Source organism: Haliotis rufescens, unplaced genomic scaffold, assembly GCF_023055435.1.
Source record: "Haliotis rufescens isolate VD_foot unplaced genomic scaffold, xgHalRufe1.0.p SCAF_5, whole genome shotgun sequence".
In the NCBI taxonomy this organism is placed as follows: domain Eukaryota; kingdom Metazoa; phylum Mollusca; class Gastropoda; order Lepetellida; family Haliotidae; genus Haliotis; species Haliotis rufescens.
In genome coordinates, this window is record NW_025964223.1 from 44,725,333 (window position 1) to 44,744,135 (window position 18,803).

The 18,803-nt window shown below is 39.0% G+C and overlaps 1 protein-coding gene across 1 annotated transcript; it reads left to right on the top strand.

Annotated features, from left to right (window-relative positions):
• The first annotated feature begins 937 nt into the window (after positions 1–937).
• LOC124140070 (perlucin-like protein) lies at positions 938–5,556 on the top strand. The gene is made up of 5 exons (XM_046507424.2): positions 938–1,067; positions 2,102–2,187; positions 3,119–3,209; positions 5,015–5,240; positions 5,460–5,556. The coding sequence occupies exons 1-5, from the start codon at positions 1,019–1,021 to the stop codon at positions 5,485–5,487; spliced, it is 480 nt and encodes a 159-aa protein (XP_046363380.1). The 5' UTR covers positions 938–1,018; the 3' UTR covers positions 5,488–5,556.
• Positions 5,557–18,803: the final 13,247 nt, after the last annotated feature.

Sequence of the window (18,803 nt, forward strand, 5' to 3'; positions counted from 1 at the left end):
ACATATACACATCGGGTGTCAGTATAGAACATAGTTATATGTATTGTTACATATACACAAAGTGTGTCAGTATAAAACATAGCTGTTTATATTGTTACATAAAGATATAGGGTGTCAATTTAGAACATAGCTGTATATAATGGTACATATATACATCGGGTGTCAGTATAGAACATACTTGTATATTTTGTTACATATACACATAGGGTGTCAGTATGGAACATAGTTGTAATATTGTTACATATGAACATCGGGTGTCAGTATAGAACATAGCTGTATATATTGTTACACATGCACATAATGTTTCATTATAGACCATAATTGTATATATTGTTACATATACACATAGAACGTCAATTTAGAACACAGCTGTATATGTTGTTACGTATCCACAAAGGATGTCAATTCAGAAAATAGCTGTACATAATGGCACTTATACACACCGAGTGTCAGCATAGAACGTAGCTGTAACTATTGTTGCATGTACAAATGGGGTGTCAGTGTAGAACATTGCTGTACATGTGTTGTGTTTCACATTAAGAACAGTTGACACTTCAACCTTGATGATCAGTTTTGCCTAGTGTCATCTTTTCAGTATCTCTCAACGTATGTTTACAGAGTTTGGACAAATAAGGTTTCTCGTATATTTATCAATGGTGACGTTTCTTTTGCTGTTCAGTATATTATTATCATTATTATTAACGTAATATAAAAAAAAGTATTTAGCAAATTCATGTTCGATAGTGAGGCTTGTATACATAATTACTGCACATTTGTGTTTTCGTAACACTTTGATAAGAAAGAATGGAATTAAAGCTGTATTATTAAGAACACCTGGATCTGAGACAGTACTGTTGTAGGTGCAGATAGACAGCTACATTAATTTACACAAAAGAAACGAAATATGCGATAACAGTTTGGTCAATAAGAACAGCTGTTATGTTACATGCAATGACGTCACACTGAAGTAAGATAAGGACAATATTTCGTTGGTGGATGTGTTTGTCGAATTAACAGGATGTTGGTGTTTATTTTCCTGCTACTACTTCAGATAGTACAGATTGAAGGTACAAACGTAGAATATCGTCAATGTTCATCCGAATTTGATTTTTATCTGTACATTTGTAAATACACATGTATTCACGCATATTTGTAATATTTTCTGATCAGTTAGTGTGGATACGGTTTGTTATGTTACATGCATATTTTATGTACATGTAAATTACTGTTACATAGAAAGGAGCGGGTTATATTTTGTTCATTATTCATAGAGTATTAACATTTAGCCATACACTTCAAAAATGAAATTGATGCCATACTGACGAAAATAAAAGCGACAATCTCCTTCCCAAAGCCATGGGTATTCTTTGCTAAAGCAGAGTCCATTGTACAATTCCGACTGCATCATGAACATGTGTAACTCGTCTCGCTCACTCACCCGGTCACTCACTCACTCATAAGCATAAACATAAATAATACCGTGATTTAACTGGAATACTGTTCAATATGGTGATTAACCCAAATCACTCACTCATAAGCATGTGTTTGTGAAGCACTATCAAAAAGTGATGATAGCAGGTATTCGCGAAAAGGTTAGCATGCCTTTATCCTGCTCCACCGGCGGCACCCGTCATAAAAACATGTAAGTGCAGCTGAACAAATTGAAGTCAACAAAGGGAATTGGATCGGACATTATTTTGGAATGCCATCAGCATGTCTCCTATGAAACACTTCGAAAGTTTTACTGAGGCCTTCATTAGTGTAACAAACACACAACTTTTGAGCAAGATCTGTACGACGTTCTTTGAATCAAATTATCCTGAACCTCTGAAGATGGTCACCACATTTTATAGAATATAAGGATTTCTATCACAATATAAGTATAAAAGAACAACGGTTACGCCACACCAGCGTAGTATCAATATCGGAGACATGATTTAATTTGATTTGATACATACAATGAGCATAAACTAAGATGTCCATTTCCATAGAATTGTGTAGTTGTTGTTTTTTTTCCCTCTTGAATATTTTACAAGAAGCTTTCAAACATATGTTAGATTTATATTGGTCACCATAGATACCGGATACGCTTAATTCCCAGGCGATCGCTGTCCAGATGCATGGATCCGGTACGGTAATTCCTGCTACATGTTTATTGGTACCCCGGAGACATGGATGGAGGCATCTGTAAGTATATGTATGATATCCATAAAAGGTTGTAATACACAAAAAATATATAAAATATTTATGTAAATATTTATGTAATTCATCATTTTTTAAGACAAACATATATGTATCATGAACCGGAATTTTTACCTAAACATTGTACCATTACTATAATATTGCTTCCTAACATTTTCATAGATTTTGGTTTAAAGAACGTTGGAATGTGTGAAGAAGCAAATAACAAACAAAGCTAATTTCCTTTTCACGGTTTCAAATTTTTCAAGCGAAAACAATTTTAACATGACACCCTTTGTATATCTAAGAAGGAACATCACATACTTACATAATTTTCATTTTATTGGTCACGTCGCTTTATAAGTGCAGTAATCTTGAACGCGACGTAAAACCCCATTTCACCACCATTTACAGAGGTAAACATTCTTCAAATCCACCAAAGAGGACTGCCACTTAAATCCCATTCAATGTCAGCTGTAAAGGCATTGATCAGGCCTTGAAATATAAAGGAACAAAATACAAATAACATTTTTAATAACATAACGTCTGCTATATATAGTGAAAATGTTTTAAATAAGCAGGTACATGAAATCACTTATTCACGTTTGTGCGACATACATGGACCATTATTATGATGCTTCAGCAAGATGAACATTGTGGCTAACGAGAAAATGTTAACATGGAAAAGCAATTATTTATTAATAACAAACGTAATACAGCACGTCCCCTTATGGTGGTTATAGTGATAACTCATATTGTGGCTTGCATTGTCTTATCAGGTGTGCCGTCAAGGAAAACTGACATGAAACATTTTGTTGGCGACTAGTGTTACACAACTGTATATTTTTATTCATACTGAATATCAATGTTTTACATATGTACAATATCAACCCAGTGACACTGGTGGTAAATGTTTAATAATCTTGACGTTTTTCAGCAACAATGTGTGTCGATGGGAGCGGCTTTAGCAGCTATCGAGACTGTCGAAGAAAATGCATTCATAACTGGTTATCTGAAGGTGTTTGGCGGTAATACTTAAAGTGCACATGATGAATGCAAACTATATATACTCTGCACAAAACGAAACGCAAAATGAGTTAAGTCGTAAATATCTTACAGAGTGTTGTCGATGTCAATACAAAATTAATACCGAAAATGAATTGGTTATTTCTGCATATATTGGGATTGATTTATTTGGAAAGAATGAGGTACTGCAGAAATTTAATGACCAGATGGAAAACTCGCAAAAACACAACCACGTGAGTGCCTGGAGCTGAAACACATTAACATGACATGCACGTGCATCATCACTTGTTAAGCTTTGAAAATGTTGGGTTTCATTTGCATGCCATCCTAATCTTACAGCAAGACAACAGCGAAAACATGCCACCACTAACTTAATCCACACGCTTCAACGCCATCAGCCTACCGAGAATCATTTTTGCCGTAGCCAGGTTTTTCCACGAAGCACCAAGCACAATTACAAGAAAGCGGAACCGTTATCGGACATACGGAACAACAAGTGACCTTCCCGGGCCCAGATCCGGTCGACCACGTATCTCTACTAGAGCACAGGACAGACTCATACCGCTACGTCACTTACGTGAACGAACCACCTCGGCCACCTCTACAGCTACGACAATGCCAGGATCGCGTAGGATATCAGCCCTGACATTTGGGAACCGTTTACGGAGCTGAAGTCGCTAGTCGACCAGTTCGAGGTGTCATTTTGACGGACCTGCATCGTCGGCCTTGACGTCAATGGTGTCAATGTCACAGAACATGGCCGCATCTGCGATTGAGACAAGTTTGGCAGAGTGACGAGAAACGTTTTATGCTTCGCCGTGCGGATGGTAGACGTCGTGTTAACATACGTCTCGGAACGTTCTGCGAGAAGCTGCATACAGGAAGTGGACAGATTTGGTGGTGGTAGTGTGATGATGGGGGCAGCAATCTCTTAGACGTGTAGAGCAGACTTGGTACAAGTGCTGGGGAATTTAACGGCACAACGTTACACGGATGAGATTCTTCGGCCACCCGTCCTTCCCGTTATCCAACGCCCGTCCTCACACGGCAAGACTGACAACAGGAATCACAGGGGCGGTCGGGTAGCCTAGTGGTTAAAGCATTCGCTCGTCACGCCGAAGACCCGGGTTCGATTCCCGACATGGGTACAGTGTGTGAAGCCCATTTCTGGTGTCCCCCGCCGTGATATTGCTGGAATATTGATAAAAGCGGCGTAAAACCATACTCACTCACTCAGGAATCACAACATCCAGATCCCGCCATGGCCCTCCGGGTCTCAAGATAAATGTAACATGTATGGGATGCACTGGATCAACGACTGCGAGCACGTCAGCAAAAATCACAGAACAGTGTGCCACCCCAACAGTTGGCACAAGCACTGCAGTCATTTTCCAGGCCACAATTCGGGATCTGATTGCTTCCATGGGACGACGATGCCAGCCAGTTTAGGACTTTAATGGTGGCCATACAAGATATTGAGAAGAGATGACCTTCACCTTGAAAATCTACTGTAAAGTTCTATATGAGCCATATGGAACCTGGGTCAATGGCAATGATGAGTGCAAATTTTGAACAATCGATTACCATCTGCTTAATATTCATATGTGATATCAAATATTCATCTAAAATAAGTTTGCGTTTCTATTTTTGCAGAGTTTATTTTACGTTGTTATGACACTTCCCAATTATTATATCAAGGACTGACTGCAATTTCAAGTGCAATTTCCTTTGCGAAAACAGTTATGATAACTTGTTTCAACATGATAGTACATATTCTTTACACGGTTATTTTTTAATGCACACGCAGATATTGGTGCTGATATGACGACATGGATAGGTGGCAATGACATGGAGATAGAGGGAATATGGAAATGGTCCCCGAGTGGAGAACGTGTGACATACACTGACTGGGGATCCGGGGAGCCAAATGGTTGTGTAACCTGTGGAGACTGTATGATCATTTGGCCCAATTACAACTACAAATGGGGTGATCTACCGTGCCACACACAAGAAAGGTTCATCTGCGAAAAACAGTATGTTTTATTGCTGATATTACCCGTAATGAGTTTGGTGCTCAAGTAAACTATACTGTTATCATGAAGCGATGCAATCAGTTGCTTCCTCGACTGCCTTTTAAGCATCGTAAACTTCATTTATATATTACTATAATTGTTCACGGCTACAAACATTACCAATTGCAAGACTTCATTTCACTGTGTTAGATTCTTGCATAGCATTCCTTTACTTTTCAGGATTACTGACGGAGGCCTTGTTGGATAATCACCATGGTGATATATTCAACAGGCGGGACATAAAATGTTCTCATATTAAAGTGTAAAACCTGGCAAATTGATTCTTTTGAGAGACAATTGACATCCGATATAGATAAGAGACCGCATTTTCACTCAGATGTTGTAACAGTGAACCTGGATGGATTCTACTAGCTGTATGTAATCACACGGTGTCAGTATACAACGTAGCTGTATGTAATGGTACATGGGCATGTAATGGTACATGGACACACGCAGTGTCAGTATACAACGTAACTGAATATGATCGTACATGGACACACACGGTGTAAGTATCCAACGTAGCTGCATATAATGGTACATTGACACAAGCGTAGTCAGTTTTGGACACAAGGTGTCAGTATACAAAGTAGCTGTATATAATGATTGTGGACACATGGTGTCAGTATTCAACGCAGCTGCACATTATGGTACATGGACACAAAGGGCGTCAGTACACAACGTAGCTGTATATAATGGTACATGGACACACATGGTCTCAGTACACAACGCAGCTGTATATAATGGTACATGGACACACATGGTCTCAGTACACAACGCAGCTGTATATAATGGTACATGGACACACACGGTGTCAGTATACAACGTAGATGTATATGATAGTACATGGACACACGGGGTGTCAATATACAACGTAGCTGTCGGTTATGGTACATTGACACACACGGTATCAGTGTAGAACGTAGCTGTCTATAATGGTACAATGACACACACGGTGTCAGTATACAATGTAGATGTATATGATGGTACATGGTCACACACGGTGTCGGTATAAAACGTAGCTGCAAATAATGGTACATGGACACACACGGTGTCAGTATACAATGTAGATGTATATAATGGTATATGGACACACACATGGTGTCAGTATAAAACGTAGCTGCTTTTAATGGTACATGGACACACACGGTGTTAGTATAAAACGTAGCTGCATTTAATGGTACATGGACACACACGGTGTCAGTATAAAACGTAGCTGCATTCAATGGTACATGGACACACACGGTGTCAGTATACAACGTAGCTGTCTATAATGGTACATGGACACACATGGTGTCAGTATAAATCGTAGCTGCATATAATGGTACATGGACACACACACGGTGTTAGTATACAATGTAGCTGCATATAATGGTACATGGACACACACGGTGTCAGTATACAACATAGATCCATATAATGGTACATCGACACACACACGATGTCAGTATACAACATAGATGCACATAATGGTACATGGACACACACGGTGTCAGTATAAAACGTAGCTGCATATAATGGTACATGGACACACACGGTGTTAGTATACAATGTAGCTGCATATAATGGTACATGGACACACACGGTGTCAGTATACAACGTAGCTGCATATAATGGTACATGGACAGACACAGTGTCAATATACAACGTAGCTGTATATAATGGTACATGGACACACACGGTGTCAGTATACAACGTAGCTGCATATAATGGTACATGGACACACACGGTGTCAGTATAAAACGTAGCTGTATATAATGGTACATGGACACACACACGGTGTTAGTATAAAACGTAGCTGCATTTAATGGTACATGGACACACACGGTGTCAGTATACAACGTAGCTGCATATAATGGTACATGGACACACACGGTGTCAGTATAAAACGTAGCTGTATATAATGGTACATGGACACACACACGGTGTTAGTATAAAACGTAGCTGCATTTAAGGGTACATGGACACACACGGTGTCAGTATACAACGTAGCTTCATATAATGGTGCATGGACACACCCGGTGTCAGTATATAACGTAGCTGCATATAATGATACATGGACAGACACATGGTGTCAGTTTACAACGTAGATGCATATAATGGTACATGGACACACACACGATGTCAGTATACAACGTAGCTGTCTATAATGGTACATGGACAGACACAGTGTCAATATACAACGTAGCTGTATATAATGGTACATGGACACACACGGTGTCAGTATAAAACGTAGCTGCATATAATGGTACATGGACACACACGGTGTCAGTATAAAACGTAGCTGCATTTAATGGTACATGGACACACACGGTGTCAGTATACAACGTAGCTGCATATAATGGTGCATGGACACACCCGGTGTCAGTATATAACGTAGCTGCATATAATGATACATGGACAGACACATGGTGTCAGTTTACAACGTAGATGCATATAATGGTACATGGACACACACACGATGTCAGTATACAACGTAGCTGTCTATAATGGTACATGGATACACACGGTGTCAGTATAAAACGTAGCTGCATATAATGGTACATGGACACACACGGTGTCAGTATAAAACGTAGCTGCATATAATCGTACATGGACACACACGCTGTCAGTATACAACTTATCTGCGTATAATGGTACATGGACACACACGGTGTCAGTATAAAACGTAGCTGCATTTAATGGTACATGGACACACACGGTGTCAGTATACAACTTATCTGCGTATAATGGTACATGGACACACACGGTGTCAGTATAAAACGTAGCTGTATATAATGGTACATGGACACACACGGTGTCAGTATAAAACGTAGCTGCATTTAATGGTACATGGACACACGCGGTGTCAGTATACAACTTATCTGCGTATTATGGTACATGGACACACACGGTGTCAGTATAAAACGTAGCTGCTTTTAATGGTACATGGACACACACCGTGTCAGTATACAACGTAGCTGTCTATAATGGTAAATGGACACACACGGTGTCAGTATAAAACGTAGCTGCATATAATGGTACATGGACAGACACGGTGTCAATATAGATGCATATACATGGACACACATGGTGTCAGTATAAAACATATATGTATATATCGGTACATGTACACACAGGTTGTTAGTATATACAGCACAGCTGTTTAAATTGGTAATTATACACAAAGGTTGCCAGTATACAATGGAGCTGTATTTAATGTAGGGAACACGCAGGATGTTAGTAACTATAGAAATCATCTCTAAATAGCGGTACATGTACAGTGTGTCCGAAAACAGTGTAACTGCATACAGTGATGTATTTACAGTACAGCACATTGTAGTATAAATCGATATGTATACCCACCTGATGTAACCTAGTGCAGAAAATTCATAGTTGGATATATTCGTACATGTCCGCACAGGCTGTCAATATACATCGTAGTCATATATATTGGTACGTGTACACATAGTGTCTCAGTGTCCAGGTATATATAGTGATACATGTACGCACACTGGGTGTTAGTATGAAAATGATAGTTGTATATATTGATACATGTACACACAGTGTGTCGTATACAACGTAGCTATGAATAGTGGTACACACGCAGGTTGTCAGCTAAGAACCTAGCAGTATATATTGGTACATGTACATCCAGGATGTCCGTATACAACGTAGTTATATATAGCGGTAAATGTGCATCCGCAGGTTGTCAACATGTGACATAGCTGTATATATATACGTGGACACTTGCGGGGTCAGAAAAGAACATAGGAGGATGAGCATGCGCCAGAATAGTATTTCGCTGAATGAGTACTCGGTCAAAATCGTCTAACACCTGTATAATTATCAAATGATGTAGGGCAAAAATAACACACACAAAGATGTAATGCTTATTCTACCCTAATCTATAACACGTCATATATTGGTTTTGAAGAAACACAAAGGTGTAACTACAAATATCCAACGAAATTCAACTTTGTTCAATAAAATATAAGAGGAACTTAATGACAGACACAAGACATTTTTATTATGATTAACACAAATACTGTAAAACGTGAAATTAATGCGTCTCCAAAATAATGCGACCGCTGGCCCCTAGCCAAAAATGCGACTCAATATGAATGCGACACCCCCTCCTCTCAAGCATCATTGGATTTATATCTGAACAAAATGTCCTCTGTCAGGTTTACAGGAGAATCCTCACCTCAATCCAACCTTACATTAATACAATCACACACCAAATAGCACCGCTTAATGGTGCTGAGTAAAGTACTACAGCTAAAACAATGCGTGCGCGCTGGCTCGTGTCGGCCTTTGATGCAGTCGCGAAGAGCAAGGACACCGTGTTGGGTGGCGTTTGTTTGGTCATGCAGGTGTGATCAGTGATGACATTAGTGAGTAGAGCGCTTGTCTTGACCCAAGCAGTGACAATTCACAGGACGTAATTCGTGTTTGAATGACCATTGTTTATATACATGTACTTGTTACAAGTGCTGCTCAATAAACATTGATGTGGAATACATAGTTTTTTTGTTTTCAGCGTATGTCTAAGTTGGTATTTCTGCTATCCAAAATGTCTTATCGTTGATATAAATGCGATGTTTAATAATGCGAGCAAAGACCACTCGCATTTTTCGCATTTAATTCACGCTCGCGTTAATTTCACGTTTTACAGTAGTTATACAACCGTATGATAAAGCCGGCGTACTTGAGAGCACCTACCGTTGAATATACATAACCAGTCAAGCGTGGTGATTGGTAAAAACAATTAGGGTAGGGATGAGGGTGGGGGTTATGGTGGGGTCACCTCACTTAATATAGTGGGTGGGCCACTCGGGCATAATCGCAACATAAGATGCACTTTACATGCGCACGCTCACCAAGGTAACATGTCTGCGGTTTCTAAAATACTATCTTTCCACAAATATTGAATGTTTACTGAAATAAGAAATTGCCAGAATACAATTTCGAATTGACAGAAACCCTAAACATTGATTTCTAATTAACTTCTTTGAGAGACAATTAGAAATTGGATAACTAAGTAAAGATAAGATGTATGGATGAACAAGTTATTTGTTACAATTAGGAGCAACGTTTCGGTGGAGGTTCTAACACTTACTTGATAGCGATTTTAGAACCTACACCGAAACGGCGCTCTTAATTGTAATAAAGGTGTTGTTCGTCAATACATCTTATCCTTACTTGATTCCTAAGTATTTGAAGCAGTGTGTCAATAATTCACTGCCACTAACTAGTATCTCACAGAGTTGTATCTTTGTCGATATTCATATTTTCTCTTGTAATATTAGATCTAAAAGCAATGGCATTCTCAATTTAGATTATTTCAAACGTTTAAACCTGAGTAAATTGCATTAAACATTCCTTTGAAATGAAATGACACACGTTGTTTCCACATACATGTAGCTGTGTGTCTTCCGTATTCGTACCGAGTAGCATTCAACTTTGACACATAACATGACAAAACCGATGACCATAAGCGCCTATTCAAAATTATTTATTGACATAATTTACATGTAATTTCAAGTCTGAATGCTCGAGTAATTTATGGTTAATTTAAAGTCTTAATGCCAGAAACTCGCCATGATCTCGTGACCAGGAGATTATGAACTTTAAAAGACACGTAACTCTAGGAATTTAATCTATGCTGATTACGTGAGTAGTGTCGGGAATGGCAGATACGCTGTATTCATTAACCCGAGAATAACTTTATGCTCTTTTGCTTCATAATAATATTGTTTGACTGAAATGAGCTGACTGTCACGGCAGTATCCTTATTATTACCAAATCAAAATACCAATTTGTATACACCTGTGTGACATTCATTTAATTGTAACATACCCTTTGATACAGACATTCAGAAGTTGGGAGTAAATGAAGACATGAAACATTTATGGATAACAACTTCTTATTGTAAATAACGAGGTTTCACCTGTCTGCGGTTTCTAAAATACTATCTTTCCACAAATATTGAATGTTTACTGATATAAGAAGTTGCCAGAATACAATTTCGAATTGACAGAAACCCTGAAAATTGATTTCTAATTAACTTCTTTGAGAGACATTTAGAAATTGGATAACTAAGTAAAGATAAGATGTATGGATGAACAAGTTATTTGTTACAATTAGGAGCGTTTCGGTGGAGGTTCTAACACTTACTTCATAGCGATTGTAGAACCTACACCGAAACGGCGCTCCTAATTGTAATAAAGGCGTTGTTCGTCAATACATCTTATCCTTACTTGATTCCTAAGTATTTGAAGCAGGGTGTCAATAATTCACTGCCACTAACTAGTATCTCACAGAGTTGTATCTTTGTCGATATTCATATTTTCTCTTGTAATTCTAGATCTTAAAGCAATCATTACATAATCAGTTTACTCAATGATTACTCTGAGGAAGTGACTAATTTTCTACCATTTAGGAACCCGTGACTCCTTCAGATATTCCCTCTTCAACAAAATGGACCTTTACTAATGCCAGCAGGCCAATGTTTAAATACAATCCAACATATTAAAACCTGATCTGTTTATTGAAGTTGCTGACCCTTTACAGTTCTTTTCTTATGAACAAAGCAAAACATGGGATACGTATCTAAGTCCTCTACAAAACATAACCGAAACGGATGGTTCAACAAATATTGCAAACAAGCTAGGACGGCAAGGGGAAAGGGTGAAAACTATTTCCGTCACCATCCTATCATATGTAATTTAAATGAATGATTCAAACTGTATTAAACGTTAGGGTCTTAACCTCGCTTCCACCATCCTAAGAATGCGATTGAATTATTCACGGATAAATTGGATATTTCAAAAACACTTGCCTAAACATTGGCAAAACATTCTTTCTAAGCAGAGGAGGACCAAGAAAACCTTTGAGGAAAGAATTGCTTAGAAGATATTCAGTAGCAGATGACCGTTATACAGGGACCCTGGGGGCAGAAGAGGGCCAAGAACACCACAGGAGGCAATGATTGCCAATAAGATATTCAGGGGCAATTGACTATCACAAGTTGTTGTGTTGTTGTTGAACGACGCACTTTGCAATATTTCAGCTATGTGATGGCGGTCTGCAAATAATCGTGCCTGGACGAGGTGCTTGAAAACCTGTGTTTGGATGGATCGTGACAGAACCGTTGAACGTTATTAATAGAGAGCAACAACATTTGCTACTGGTTATTGCACAGCTGAATGCACTTATGTCCCTTCACTGTCAAAGACGTCGTTTGACGAACGAAGAATTAGGCAGATGCAGATGCATTAGACATATGCTCCAAACTGGGTCAACACAACGCAACGTTGCAAACGTCTTTGATGTCAGACAAAGTGTTCCGCATGGCATGGAATCGAGATCAGACGTTTGGTGCAGTCACCAACATGCAGGTTTCGACAGCATTCCAATGAAGCCGAATATGACTGCTATTGAGAAAGCTCAATCATGACCTGGGGTGGGATCAGTGGAGCTGGAAGAATTGTTGTCCTACAGCGGGGCATTATGACAGGTATGCACTACAGGGATGACATTTTGGGTGTGTACGTGAGGCCGAATGCAGGGGCAATCGGACCGAACTTCATCCTCATGGACGATAGCGCACGACCTCATCGTGCCAGGGTCGTTAATGTCTATTTAGAGCAGAGGACTTTTGTCCGCATAGTTTGGCCAGCCAGGTTTCTCGGCCCCAACCCTATCGAAGTCATGTGGAACGAGCTGCTGCAAGTACTGGAAAATACTGGAACACCTCAATGAGCTCACTGAAGAGTGGAACAATCTGCCCTTGACAACCATCCAGGCACTTATTTGGAGCATGAGACGGCCGTGCCAGGCTGTGATAGCATCACATACGCTCTACTGATAGTAGTTTCTTTTATTGGGACATTGAATTTGTTTCCGTGATGTTTTGACGTTTCAGTTTTAGTGAGATACTCTCAGTTTGACGGGAGATCGGACTGATTATTGGTCACATGTTGTTCCCTGGCATTGTCTGCAACACGAAAACTGACTTTTGTTCATTAAACGTGTTTCTATTATCAGATACCACACTTATGGTATTCAAGTACGTTGTAATGCGCAAATGAGAATACCTACTTTTCACGAAAATGCATCGTAATTTACGCACTCTTGACTAACTTCATCAAAGTATCCCAATCCCAACGCTCATGTTCATGTATTTGTTGTATTTTCGCACATAACATCAACTCAGAGGAGAACAGTCTTTTTGAAGGTTACGGAAAGAGGGGAGTGGTGACGAATCATGTATATTAATGAGAAATGTTAAAGACCTCGTTATGTTTTACCATAGCGAAGAGGAACATTTATTTCTTTAGAATAGTTATCAAAGTGAGACAAAAGAAGTATGTTGATATTTCCAAACGATACATAGCAATTATGGATACTTGAAAATAATGAAAGGGGGTGTTTAACTTGTTTCCAAGTGTATATGATTCAAGTGTAATCGTATGTCAATATTTGAGGTAAAGTATTAAAGCAAAATAGATTGATGAGGTGTGCTACCAAAGTCCTGACTCGTGTTGTAATAATAGGCTCTTTATATTGCGCATATTTCCACACCACTCAATACAACAATGTGACAATCTTATTGTCTTTTTAAATGTAATGATTGTATTTATAGAGAATACAACACTCATTCTCGTTAGATACCATTTTTACGAAACTAGTAGACTTTCTATGGAATCTGACTGAGCGAAAGCGAGTTTCGTAAACATGGTATCTAACGAGAATGAGTGTGGTATTTTATTTATTACCCACGTTAAATATATAGGTATAAGTGTAAATACATAACAACTTTCGTTCGTTGACAGACCAAACTGAAACCGTTTGCGAAATCTGGTTGCGCATGAATATTGATATATGACCAAATATGCACATTGTTGACATTTCTATGCAATCGCATTAACAACATGCGCCTGCAGATGTGTTTGCAAACATAACAGCACTGACGCTCAAGATCCTTTTGGAAGAATTTCTTCAAATTATGGTAATTCAAGCGCCATGTTGTTAGTATGCAGGACACCTATAAGGAAATTTGAAAAGTCACATTAGCGCCGCGCTTTGATCATGAATATCGGACCAACAGTCGGTCCCTCGCACTGCCGGTGTCCTGGCTGTACAATGAAAGTCGTTCGGTTTCCTTGATCTATCAGCTGAATTTTTATCATGTCCGTACCATTTTGGAAGAGGGAAATCAGAGTGTTCGCCAAAGACATTCATGTTAACTGTACCACCCTATACTGAAGACGTGAAAATCAACTAACTCAAGTCTGCTTGCATGCCAGTGACAGCTTCGAACGAAGGGCAAGGTCACCACCGGAATAAGAAAGGACAACCGTGATCTACTAACAGCGTTTTACGCTAGAGATAGGCAATGTTATTGTTCACATTTGGGATATTTTAGGCCACATAATCAGTAATCAGGCACACTTCTACGGGGGTTTCGAATAATTTGTATCGGAAATGTTCACTTTGCGTGATCTTGTAGTGCAGTCGTGAACAAACAAATCCCAAAACAGTGCCACAAAATACGTTTCGAAGGGGACACTGATGGCACAACCGGATCATCCCAAGGGAGTTTAGATATCTGTCCAGATAGTATAAACTGACTTCATTTCACCACGCTTATCCTTTTACGATAAATCAAACTGAAAGCTGCGAAAGTGGTCGGGTGCGCCATGCTCATGGGGATCTATTGGTCGGTAGTCGTACATTGTAAATGGATTATATAACTCGATTATATAATGTCTGTAGAAGCTCTTTGCATAACCTATATAGAATGCAAACCGAATTTGATCCGTGTAACTATCTTGTTTGGTTTAATAAAGTGTTTACGGCACAACGATACATCAACGAAATTCTCCTACCACACGTCCTCCCAATTCCAACCAACGGCAACGGTGTACTCCAGCATGACAACGCTCGACCATATACAGCACGGATCACAAGAGCTTGTCTACACAACAACAATGTTGATGTTCTTCCCTGGCCATCCAGATCCCCGGATTTGAACCCGATAGAGAACCTGTGGGATGGATTGGATAGACGGCTACGCCAACGTCAACCTAAACCCCAGACGTTGCAGCAGTTGGCTTTTGCGTTGCAGGTCGAGTGGGCTACCATTCTCCAGGATGTGATTTGCATACTCGTCTCTTCCATGGGCAAGAGATGTCAGGTTGCTATTGATTCCAACGGGGGACATACGCGTTATTGATGGTAGCTGACCTTCACCTTGGACTTTTACTATGTACAGATAACTAAGATGACACCATCACCAAGTGTTCTCTCCACAACATCTTGGCTCAATAACTTGTACGGTTCCTCGAATAAATGTATTTCCATACCTCACACGAATCTGGCTTTACGTTTCTTTTTTGAAGAGTATATTATGAGTGGCAATAAAACGTGTGTCATATTCATTCTTTAATCTGAATAACGCCTTGGTGCTAGATTTCTGCACTCTTTTCATGATCAAGTGTATGGATTACATAGTACATAATCTTTTAATATCTGCCATAAAATTAATCAGTAGCAGATTGTGATGATACCAAGTGATCGTGTCCTGTCCCACCTATGGCATCAATCACAAACACATGAAAAACTACCACAAAAGGTGGACAAAAGAGGGAATTGCATCAGATATTATTTTTGCAAACGGTTCGAGCGTCAAATGTGGAAATGTCCTCCAATGTTCTAGCATATTTTTTAAAGCTTTCCTGTGGCCTCGGATGTTGTATTACTGGTGAAACAACTTTTGAGCAAGCGCCGCATGACGTTCTTCGTAGAAAGAACGTACTCAGTTCTGGATTAAATATCGGGGAAGAAATGCCTATCCCTGCAATAAGTCCCTTTGACAATAACATTGATGAAAACGTCTGAACTATGACTGAGCAAGAAAGTTCTTTTCTTCCACAAATCATGGGAAGATTGGCTATCAACGGACTACTAGAAAAAACATTAGCTGATAAGTTTAGCTCAATACAACCAGAGAGTACTATATTATCACGGCCCCGTAATTAATCAACTAGGTTTCGAATGACCACACAGCAGCAAGTCGACCCGTAAACGGTCTAACGAAACCTGGAAGTTAAGACACATGATTTTGACGGCTATATACGTGTGCGCGGACGTTAGAGAGAACAACCTCAGGTAAGCTGGGGAATGCAATGGCCTGACGAGCTGACGAAGTATGTTTCTTAACATAGGGAAAGCCTGAATAGCAAACTAACTACATGTACGAAACCAATACGGGAGATTTAAGTACCAAAAGTATTATTATTGAGGTGTCAAAAATGACCGTAAACACATGGGAAATACCTATAAGTACCAGAAAATCGCGCAACACCGTGAAAATAACAAACAAAATTTAACACATGAATAAAGTAGCAAGCATATATGAAATAACATATATCAAATCAATACATGATGAAAAGGTGCCATTAAATTGCTACATAATAAAATATACTAATTCTCTAACAAGGAAAGCAAAAACACTGGACAACGATGACTGCCGGACTTTGCCGAATGATGAAGAAAGTCGGTCAATTAAAGCGAGGAAGGGTCCGGACACTAGACCGTTACTAGACTGGTTTTTCGACCCGGGAACATTGACAAGTGACAGTCTACATGAGTCGAAACACGGATCGACTCCATAGTTACTATATGCATTTCTTCGCTTTGTTCACTAGGATAAGTCGTACAGAGAATATGACAGGCAATCAAACTCTCTGATGTATCCCAATGTACGCCAAAACACTAAGTCCAAGATTAAATAATCAGAAGCAAGGAATGTTGAAGTAGTCCGTTAATGTTTATATCATCTCCAAAACACAATTTCGTGAAAACCGTATGAAAGTCAAAATGTGTCGTTCATACTTTCGAGGTCCTGTGACCGAACTCTCGTCCAATGGAAAAACAGGTTATCTCGTAAACTTCCCATTACAAAATGTAATTTTGCTTAATATTATTTCTGGTATTTTGGTAAAGGTAAAACCTCGGTAAAAGCCCTCGCTCGAGGACTGTTTCAACTGTAACTAAAGTTTCAGGTATATCGATGATCTGATATCGTTCAACAACCTCAATTTAGCCAATTACCTTCCACTGATTTACCCACCTAAACTAGTAATAATGGAGACTGTCTCATCTGTTTCATATTTAGGTCTATGCACAACGATTCAGAGTAGCAAAACACAATACACAAGAAAGTCAACTTTCTCCTTTTGTCGAGCACTATTCTAGCAGCTCCAGCCTTTGGTGATACAATCAAGCATGCTCTTTTTACTAAGATTTTAAAGAGAACAATGCCTACTCAGAAGTTGTTTAATTTCACTATTCGAGGCCACAGTAAAGATTGCAAAATGTTTTATGGTAGACATGTTGAGAACGTTTCCAAATTTGAAGCATCAATGACAAAAATTATGTCCGACGCAATTCCCTATTTTGACTTCTATCCTGGGTTCTTGTGAGCTTTTTTCAAGTTTAAAATTGCCTTTGCATGTCTTTGTGACGGGGACCATTGATGGGACAGTATGCGTTCAACTTTTCGCGAACACCTGGTATCATCACTAGTTGATCATGATCATGATTTAGTTGGAATCGTACAATCGTACACTCTTTTTTCCTTAGCATCGTGGTGTACAAAGTTGAAAAATCAAATGTTTTGAGATCATTTAACTTGGTTCTTTCTGAGATTGCACAAAACATTTTGAGAATCCACATGGTGTTGATTTTCATTCCAACACTTCATTCAACCCACACTCAAATTATTTCTGTGAATATGAAGATTATCCCTCCTTCATTGCATTAAGGATTATGGCTATTAGATCTTTGAGACAAGTTATAGGTAGGACGTTAACACTTGATGGCCTCGGCAACATATCACTTTGTGCGGATATTTATGGAACTTTGGAATTCAGTACACAAGCGGAATGGACTTGTCTTCTGGTTTTAATGTTAAGTTTTTAGTACTGTTGCGATGTTTTTTGACAGATTTGTTCCTCAGTTAACATGTTGGCCTGATAAGTCACACTCATACCGATTTATTTAATCAAACGATTAAAGTCGTGATAGTTAAATTATCTATAATGGTTAAGTTATGTTTATTATCATAGTCGAACAAGTTTTGTAATTTTGTTGTGTCACATAAACAAATACTGCACGGACATGGGTCAGAAAGTAAACGTTCTCCAACTTTACTGAACATTTTTAGTGATGTAAGTAAATGGACTTTTGTTGTTGAAATACATGTTGCCTTCGGACATATTGTACATACTAGGTTGAATTTAAGAGTTCATGGTATCCCGCAAGACCACCCGAGGACGGCAGTCTTAGCAATATGTTGCAGCAGCATTGCATACTGAGGGAAGTTTTACTGTCTTTGACGAAACACTTTCTCTTCACCAGCAGACAAAACAAATTAATGCAAGTAAATTGTTGCGTGGTTCTTTGGAAAGTTGAAAACAAGTCCATTCAGGTTCACAAAGCCAATTTATATGGCTCAAATCTAGTTCATTAGGATCA